Source organism: Microchirus variegatus, assembly GCF_963457635.1.
Source record: "Microchirus variegatus genome assembly, chromosome: 1".
Lineage (NCBI taxonomy): Eukaryota > Metazoa > Chordata > Actinopteri > Pleuronectiformes > Soleidae > Microchirus > Microchirus variegatus.
In genome coordinates this window covers 4,494,674-4,505,297 of record NC_139802.1, presented here as the reverse complement: position 1 = coordinate 4,505,297, position 10,624 = coordinate 4,494,674, and the positions used below count along the sequence as shown (strand labels likewise).

The following is a 10,624-nucleotide window of genomic DNA, read 5'->3' as shown; positions in this document are numbered from 1 at the left end:
AACAATACAGTTTCAAAGAGATATATATATTCATTGGAGAACGGCCTGCATATTAATGAACGACAAGGTACAGAGGCGATTCTAGAGTCTGTAGGGGCCCTAAGCAAAAATTCCCAGGGGGCCCTTCCAACCAGTGTTCATCATCATTATGTTATAAATAATCAATATATATATATATATTATTATTATTATTTAATTTATTATTATTATTTAATTTTTAATTTTTTCAAATGAATGAAATAACATGGAAAAACCTTGTAATTAAATAGTATGTAAAAATACACTGTAAAGAACCCACATTATAAAACAATGTAAATATATAGAACAATACAATACTGTAAATAACTGGAAAAAAAAACATATATAAACTGAGTAAAAAAGATATGCATTACACTGTAAATTATCCTCTTCATTTTCCAACTTGCAGAACGATAACTTCACACAGGTTAAAGTGAGGTGGGGCCCCTTTAGGGAGGTTTCCTACTGAGATGTCATTGCAAATCGCCCATTGTTGTTTAAGGGGGAGGGGGAGGCGGCTCATGAGGGGCCGTGTAGGCCATAATTCCTTTTTTTACCTCTCACATTCACAATTTTACCTCTCACATACAATTGTTTTACCTCACACATTAAATGTTTTTACACATTACATGTGAGAGGTAAAATTGTGTATGTGAGAGGTAAAAAAAAGGAATTATGGCCTACACGGCCCCTCATAATTAAATGTGTTGTGTTTGTGACCGACTTTCATAAAGCTAAGGTCACTGTTCAAGGTCATAGAAACCCTATTTACACACATCTGTGTTTTCAACCTTACATGTAATTCATATTCATTACAGTTGCAAAATAAGAACACAATAACTTTTCCGAGCTTCAAACGCTGTAGAACTTGACTCTGTGAATAAACTTAAGCAACGTTTATTGGTGCCCTCGGTTTCACAGTTTTCCACTCACCTGACTCCACCCCGCTCTACCTGCCAGGGTCACACCTCCTCATCAAGCCAACGCTCTTCTATACTCACCTGTGATCACAGCTGCTCCTAATCAGCCCCCTCCTTATACACTCCAGCTCCTCACTCCCTCCTTTGCCAGATTGTTCTTAGCCCTCATGTAAAGCTCTCCAGCGTTTATTTCTGGACGGACTTTCAATTGCCTGCCCTTGACCTGCCTACTTCTGCCCGAACCCTGGATCTCACCTCAGCCTTCTGTCCCTGACCACATGTCTGCTTCAGTGTCTCTGGTTTCTGTCCACCTGTTCCTACACCTATATGTGGTGCACTCTCTGTCTCCTGTCGGTTTGCCATTTCCTCTGCTGTGGTTTAAATAAAGTCTGTTACCAACTGTCCTGTACGACACACCCGTTTCACTCAGTTAGTTGGTATCAAAACTCAAACTCTTGTGTGTGTTTGTCCATTGTGGGCTGTTGTAAAAACAGACCTACCTCCCGATATAAACATAAAAGGCTCATTCTGGGGTAATGATATAACAAGTTGACTGCACACATGAAGAAATTATTATAAAGTATAGTTATTATTATTATAGTTCTACAAATTGATATAATTTCACCTATATTTCACACACTGGACCTTTTTAATACAAAACAACTTGATGTGGCTGTTTGAAAATACTGCAACAGGCAGAGATGTTCATGTGTTGCCGCAATGATTAAAGGTGCCATATGTAAGAATGTGGCCAAAAACGGTTACTACATTCAAATTCAAAATACCCAAGGTCTTTTAGGTTTCGTTTTCTGACGTAAACTGGCAACCCGTGGTTGCTTTGGCAGCTGAGACTCTACTGACTGCAATGATTGGTAGACGGCGGTAGGTGGCGCCACATGCCAAAACATGATTTGCAAATATTTTGTCTGCACTGTTGTTGTTGGTGAGTTCAGTTTGTTATATGAACATTATTCCTGAGTCTCTGTGACATATTTGGAGGATTTAATGGCCAGTTGATTTAGATTTATTACATAATGCACCTTTAAAATATGGGATTATGAGGTGAAACTGAGATTTCTGATGAGGAGAAATCCAGAACCTTCAATGCGTTAGCTGGGATTGTTCCTTCAGTATTATATATAGCTGGAAATCTCTGGATGAAGGATAAAAACGCACAAAAAGAATCTTCAGAACATAAAAAAAATTTTCCCTAGCGGTGAAAATCTTAAGGTTATAATTCAGAAACTATGGTAAAGTTATTTAAATGCAGGTTATTTCGGATAAACACAAACTGTGTTATGTTATGACAACCAAAGCTGTTCTTTTTCATATCCCATTGTCATTAATGTGCAGCTCTGTGTGATGCTGTATACAAGTGGAGGTCATGTGTACCATAACATAATCTTTTTTAGAGAAAAACAGATTTATGTCAAGCAAAGATCCAAGAAGACTGACTTCTAGGGACAAAAGGCTGCTTTTTGCTTTTCCATTATGACGTATACGGAATGAGGGATAGCTGCGTATTATGTTGAAGTACAATGTTATGAGAATGAATGTCAGCAGAACATGTTGAATGGTTTCTTGTTCATGTGAATAAATGTCAAATGGATTTTTATAATAATCCCAGTGTCACAGACCCATAATGAAATACAGTCTTGACCTTTAAAAATGTGGATGAAAGGTAAAAAAAAAAATCACCTTCATCCTGGCTGTGTTCTAGAGGTAGCCAATGTAAAACAGTGATGAGGGAATAATCGTGATGCTGGGGGGGGGATTGTGCAGGTGAGTCTGCCGAAGAATAAACACCACAGGAGACGGATGTGGTCAAAAAAATATAGTTTTTATCAAGAGGGAAGCATGGAATGGTTTTACTGTCACTGCCTGGAAAATATTAAGAACATACTTATATAACTAACAGTAAAAAAAAAAAAAAAAAAAATCACATGTCAAGGTGACAAGAATAGATACAGAAAAACAACAATAGCAAAAAATATTCTTGGATGTGAAACTGTGGTCTGCTGTGTGAAGTGTCACTGTAAATAGAAAAGTCATTGAGAATCACATTAACTGGTTTCAGTGACCCTAACTCAGCTGTGTGTCTTGGGCCTTTTCACTTTACAGTTTTATTTTATCATGTAAAATGCACCTGTGGTCCTAAAATGAATCGGATGCTTGAAAGGTCAAAAACATCTAAAAAAAAAAAAAAAACAATTTGGGTGAATTTGAAAATAAGGTCACGAAAAGGCAAAAGGAGTTCTGAGAGAAGACAGTGACCTTGACCACCAGATTCTAATCAGGTCAAGAGGAAATGTGCAAAAAGCAGTGTTGTACTATATCACATCATGCTCGTAAAAACACGAGGACACAGCGACCTAACCACTAAAGCTCATTCTTGACATACTAAAAGCAAAAATAAAAACTAATTTGCTCCAGGTATTATTCTTCCTCCCAAGAATGGGGCAGATAAGTCAGATAAGATAAGTTCCACGTGAGCTATCACTCGGGAGTGCTTTGGAAAACTACTGCACCGACAGTATATCGTTCGCACCTTTGCACAAAATCCACATAGTAACAATAAGCATTGAATGAAGCGGAGTTAAACAGGGTTTTACTGATGATAAATCATTATTATAAAGAGTACAGTTATTAGTGTAAACAATGTTATTGGACGATCAGCATCTCTCTCTCTCTCTCAGCTGCCTCTGCCTTTATACCGGCTGTGTTATGAATCCTGGTGACAAATGCAAAAATACATATCCTCGTAAAAACTTGTGCGTCTTTGCTTCGGCTTATTTCGAGACTCATTTATAGTCAGATTACTTTCTTCAACAGTCTGTTCTGGTCACGAGGCACATATCTATTCCAGTAACATTTTTTTTTTTAGAAATGTGCAGCTTTCAGTTCGAATCCATTTTGCTGTGCGGTGAGTGACTCCATGTTTTTGCCACTGACTGTGAAGAGAGGGGAGATGTTCTCAGGGGGGTCTGGGTCAGGCAGGTGCAACTCGATGAAGACCATATACATGAAAGTTCCTAAAACGCCGCCGACGAGTGGAGCCACCAGAGGAACCCAGAACCAGTAGTTGTAACAACTGGAGAGCAGATTAACAGGAGAATTACTTCATGTGTGTGTTGCTCTGAGGCAAACGTACACTTGCCTGGTTCTTATCAAGTCACGGATGTTTCTAATTAACATTGAATCAAACGTGAATGTGTGAAAAGATCACCTTTAGCTCTGTAAGCGATGGCAAACTTAACATTAACCACAACAGCTTCACAAGGACTGTTGCCCTGTCGACTTGAGCAAGAATTAATGAAAGCTGCTGTGAGCGAATCACATTAATTCATCCATTAATTCGGTGTCTACCGCTCTATCCTCCACACGAGGGTCACGGGGAGCTGGAACCAATCCCAGCTGACATGGGGCAAAAGGTGGGGCACACCGTGGACCATAGGGGGCGACCAACAACCACAGCTATGGTCAGATTAGAGTGTGCAATTGAAGTCTAATTTAAGGAGGAAACCCACTCGCACACAGGGAAAACATGCAAACTCCATAAAGAAAGGCGCTCAACTTGAACCACAATATAATTTGAGACGAGTGCATATTTGATCGTACATGTCTATATTTGCTGCCACTTCAGCAACGATGAATAAAAAATATCAATCGCCAGCCATTTTTAAAATGACATCACAGTTTCATGCATACATCTATCTATAAAGGAAGTTGCGTCTGTCTGTGACAGGCATATCTTTGTTGCCCTAAGCCCGAAAGTGTGCATCCTTGATTTTCAGATTTTTCGTAGGAATTTTAATTTTTCACTGATTTATCACGCTGCACCAGGCAGGCGGTGGCTCATCAGCAGCAGCTGCGCTGTCTGGGGCTGGGAGTGAAGAGGCTGTCCTCATGGAGGGTGAGACATTTTCACACGGTTCAACGCAGAACACGGCGTTCATGGTGTTTTGCGTTAGCATGCTACTACTTTGCGGCTAACTTGGCCAACCTGTTTCCAAAAGTTAAGCTAACGAGGCTACGATTAGCTTTCGCGTAGGGCTAACATAATACCAACAATGTGCAACCTCATTAGGGCACAACGCAAATGTTTTCATTTTCGATTAGCATTAGCGGAGCTAGCTGTTGACGTGGCTGGCAGTCACAAAAACGAAATGTTAGCCTTTATGTCCCTTTTCATGCCATTACCATAACTGAAAAGTCTTCTTCAGCTCCCACTATGGGCACTGCACTAGTATTAAGTAAAGAACATATTCAGCAAGTTGATCTGATGACTGAAATTAATTCTCATTTGTGAGTCCAGACGCAGAATTTGAGAATGACTGATGGAGCATCAGATAGAGCATTATTATAATTACATTATGGAACCAGCATGAGATTATATGATCTGAACCTCTGCAACCTCTGACACTTCATGTTCCTTTGCAGGCTCTGATAAGTCTGATAACCCGCTGACATTTATGACGCTAAGGTCAACACCAAGAGCTGAAATAAAGTCAAATTCTGTCCATTTCAAATAAAAATGAAAACTGATTGTGAATTGTGCAGCTTCAGTAAGCACACCACCAAATATTTAATGACCTGTTTCGTGCTTAAAAGGTACGAATGTGCACATTGTATACACACCGGTCACACAGTTATATACACAGGTCACACAGTTATATAGTGTATATAAGATAGGACACTTACGTGAAGACTTCAGTGCCCCAGCCTGCAGTCAGAGTAAACAGGCGTGGCCCAAGGTCCCGAGCAGGATTTATTGCACCACCGCAGTTGCCTGACATTGACATGGAGATCCCCAGGACGATCGCTGCCACCACAGCAGGAATTAGCTCTGGCGGAGCTGGGGTGTTTCTATTCTCGCCCAGACCCAGGATGCACAACATGAGCATGCCGGTGCCCACCACCTAAAGTAATGACATTTAAAAGTGCACAAAAAAACAACAACAATAATTAGTAGAACATCAGCTGTGATGCTTTTCCGAAACTTTACACCAATACACTCGACTGACCTGGTCAAGGAAACTTCTGGCCAAAGTCATGTATTCTGCAGGATATGTGGCAAATATAGACGCCGTCTCATTTGGACCGTATACAGTCAACACTCCTCCACTGAAATGCATGATAGCATCTAAGAATGAAAGTGGAAAATCATCAAAACAATAATACAGTATGTGTACACAGTATGTCAATGATTTAAGCACTAAAGATGGTGGAAAGACAAACCATAGTAGACCGTGTAGACGAGCCCCGATGCCACATAAGCCCCCAGCACCTGTGAGAGGCTGTAGGGCACCAGCCTTCCCCAGGAACATTTGCCCACCACACAGAAACTCAGACTCACAGCTGGATTCAGATGAGCTCCTGGAGAGGAGATGGAAAGACATGGCAAAGGATTCTCCAAAGTAAATTCGCAAAGGGAGAGACTAGAAGGTCACGTAATCTCAGATTAGTTTGCAGAATAGTGATCCATACTGTTCAGATCAGTTAATTCGGAGTAAGACGCGACACATTGGACACCGCTGTGTGTTAGAGATGCCGTCGTGTTTACCCGTGATGCCCTTGGTGAGGTACATGGCCGTCATGACGCCGACAGAAAAGGCCATGTTGACCGACAGAAACTGGCCTTTGGTCTCCGCGCTGGTCTTCACCTGAGCTGCAGCAGAGCAGCCAAAGAGCTGAGGCAAGAGGGACAGAGGTCAGGATAATACAAACAAGAACACTGTGTGATTAGTTTGTCCTTATTATTATTATTCATCATGAGCAGCCGACAGGATACACACAAGACACCCTGATGTTATAAACACAAACATTTCTTAAGAGATATCACGGGCTACAAATCAATAAAGATGAATGATTAATTGAACAAATCGACCTTTATGACAGGGCGAAGCAGCACTGAACAACTGAATAACAAGTAATAACAAAGAAAATAGTTCAGTGAAAGTAACGAGGATGAGGATCTAAAAGGGGACTCATGTGAACTGCCATAAAAATAATTACATAAAAGTGTGTTATTATGAGTATATTTATTAATTTATTTATGGGGAAAGTTGAAAGTCTGAGTCTAAAACTGTTGCATATAAAATAAATCAATCAAATAACCAGAAAGAGAGATGAAAAGTATTTTACTACAATAACCTAATTATTGGTTCTATAGTTTTTCATATGTTGCAGTGGTGGTTTAAAATGAAATCCATATGTAACATATGCACTCAAACTATTTAAAAACTTAAAAAAACAAAACAAAGAACATCCAAATAAGTTGAATACAAGAGAATTGTTATTATACAAAAGAATTGTGTACTATGAAGTCAATGCCTTCTTGGCCAGGTCGCTCTTGAAAAAGAATGGTTAAATTAAGGATAATATTTGCATATATCCTGAGTATTTAAGTACATACACAGTATTATCCTGTACCCCGAGACGCTGAGTGTCACTTACCAGCAAAATAAAAGTTCCCAGAAATTCAGCCATACACTCTCGCACCAGGGCATTTCTCACTCTGAGTGACTGTAGCTTCATCATGGCTGGAGTAAAAAAAAAAAACAAATCCTTTCTTCTTATCACAAAATGTACTCTTCTGTGTTGTCAAACAGACCGGTCCAGGAGATGAAGGTTTTTATGATGAACTTCCACCTGAGCGTGTGTGAGGACCTGTGTACTGTATCCCGGCTCGCCCGCTTCTTTTTCTCCACAGCTGGCCAAACACTCTTACCCCATCTATTTGTTTGTGACACCTCCGGATAGGCTGCTGCGGAGTGTGTGATGCACCTCCGCTGTTGGAGGTTTCTTATATGAACAGAGGCCATAAACAGTCGGATTATGTGCCAACAAGAACTGACAGAGGGCAATAAACCAAAGATATAGATATACGGTATATACAGTAGGATGATACCTGGTATTCATCAAGAGAGTTAGACATCTTCATGACAAATAACCCCCTCTCTGTGTCTGTGTATGTGTGTCTCGCATCAAAATTGAGATTGGCAAAATGATCTCCATAAATCAAAAAAAAAAATCAAAGATTAATGTAAATGTATGTAAACACGAGAGAACAGAGTTGTTTCCTGTGAAGTCTTAGATAAGAAGGTTGATAAGGAACGCCCGTCTTTTCATCACTCTGATTGAACTCTGTACCGCTAATAGATTATAAAATCACTGATAATCAGAGACACACATACGACTGTGGACGGAAAATCTTCCACATCACATGAAGATATGATAGGCTACTGTAGATAGTCAATCTGAAAACAAATGGACCGGCCACATTTCGAGTTATGTAATAATAACATGTAAACGTAAGGAGATAACTATCGCCCCACAACATAAAGCTTGACATGGTATGTGGAGACTGTAAAGCAGTGACTGATAATAGATATTATATAATGTGATGGGAGTCTTCTGCCCTCTGCTGGACATAAGCATAACAAGCATCGATTTGTTAGGATTTATTTAAAAAAAAAAAGAAAAAAAAAAAGCTAAATACAGTCTAAATGCATTTGGCATGTATTAACAATATGTTACAACATGTATTTAAATTTACACTATGACACAATGACTTTTTAACTGACCATGCAAACTATGTGAATGTGTTAAATACAGTATATGACATAATAGTGCATTTCAATTATGATACATACTGTAAATATCACAGACCTTGAGGTAGATGTGATCCTGTAACAGAGAGAAAAAAACAAAAACAAAAAAAGAAACACACTTTTGGCCTTCAGGGTCCTGTTTCCTTCAGGGCTTAGTCATAAAAAATGATGTTAACAAATTGTTTTAATGGCACAAATAACCTACTGTGGGTGATTCGTGTAATGCTCAAAGCCACAGCATGGCATGGTTCTCATAAAAGTCTCTTTTTTTTTTGGTCATCATTCCCTGAAATTTACTGTTGGCAATGGGCTTTCATTTCCAGATGTTTGAGTGGGCGGCGTAGTACCACATCCACAGGCCCAGAGGGGAGTTTTCTGATCAGAGTCCAGGCTTCCAGGCGCCTCATCCCCACCATGCTCATACCTTCAATCTCTAGGATCTCATCACCGGGACACACCTTATCAAGAGGACCGCCTGGAATGACAACAGAGACAGGGAGCATGTGTTATACATTAAAAACTCAATTATGTGCATTTTTCCAAATCCAGACTTAATGTATCGCTTTAGCACATCTGTGCCACTAAACACAAGAATTCGATAAAACAAGGCAAATCATACAGATCATGTCATACAGAAAATTCTAAAAGAGAACTATAAACTACGTATAAAACAAATATCTCACAGTGTTATTCGTAATACAACAAAATATTAAATTACATGTAAACAGCTTGAACAATATCTCAGAAAACATCAAATACACTTAAACTGTACAGTATAGGTGACTCTGATGGAAGCTTCTGTTTCATTTTTGGGACACCATCACCAAATTAAGTCATTTCTATTTTTGCTAGAATTCACATTTCTTTCTAAAATATCAATTAATAAACATAAGTGATACAAGAAGTGAGCTATAGGATGATTTAGGCAATAAAACACCAGAGAATATTCCATGGATTTATACCATTGTTCATGTTGCAAATGGATAAGAGAGACTTTGTGATTTCCTGGCTTTTAATTTGTTGGATTAGACCAGGGGTGTCAAAATAACTTTCTCTGAGGGCCACATCAGCATTATGGTTACCCTCAAAGGGCCAGATGTAACTGTCATACAGAATAAATGTAACTAAATGTAACCAAATATAATGTAAAATAAAGGTAACTACTCCGTAACATATTGCTAAATAACTTTCTGTATTTATCACTTTAATTCAATTCAATTTCACTCTTCACATGATGCATACACAATGATACACTGCGATCTAGTGGCGGGAATGCCGTCAATTTGCGGGTAACACAATCGCGATGCATTGTGGGAAATGTAGTTTATGGTCAACGCACGCCTTAAAGCAGCATAGACCTATTTTAACACTGATTGTTAGGATCAATTAATCACTCGCGGGCCACATAAAATGAAGTGGCGGGCCACATCTGGCCCCCGGGGCCTTGAGTTTGACACGTGGATTAGACCAAAACAAACAGTCCTGCCTGTTATTATCAGGGTTTAACAGTGATGTAGAAAAAAACAATATCAAAGTACAATAGCTTTTTTTTTTATACCAATACTGCATTTGAAACTAGGCATTTCTTGTCCATCTTCTTTGAAAGTTAGGGGAAAAAAATCAAATAAAACTTGGAACTTGGAAAGTGATCTAAAAATAGTGCGTCTCATGTCTCACCCAGGAAGATCCTCTGCACAGTGAGGGGTCTGTTTCCCAGATTGGAACCTACACCACCCTCCAGACTGAAGCCCAGGTCCCTGTCATTCTTCTCCAGACGCACGCACATGTCCTCACCTGGCAGGAGTGGAAACGCATACACAAACAGCATCTGAATTTACTGCAGATTTGGGATCATCATCTTACATTCATACCTAAACCTAGACCAGGGGTCTGCAACCTTTAGAATGAAAAGAGCCATTTTTGTCCCCTCTGCACCCAAATGAAATGAATCTGGAGCCGCAAAAAAAACAATTTGTTCCTTAAAATGAAGATAATATCACATGTCAAGTTGATACCCGACCCGAGTAGAAAAACGACTTTTACATGAAATAAAAACAATTTTGTGTTGTTTAT

General features: G+C 39.3%; 1 protein-coding gene across 1 annotated transcript; it reads right to left on the bottom strand.

Annotated features, from left to right (window-relative positions):
- Positions 1-3,818: 3,818 nt before the first annotated feature.
- On the bottom strand, positions 3,819-7,478 carry aqp10a (aquaporin 10a; the record flags this gene model as incomplete). Its single annotated transcript, XM_083895237.1, has 6 exons — positions 3,819-4,029; positions 5,640-5,857; positions 5,963-6,081; positions 6,177-6,314; positions 6,502-6,628; positions 7,395-7,478. The coding sequence occupies 6 exons, from the start codon at positions 7,476-7,478 to the stop codon at positions 3,819-3,821; spliced, it is 897 nt and encodes a 298-aa protein (XP_083751363.1).
- Positions 7,479-10,624: the final 3,146 nt, after the last annotated feature.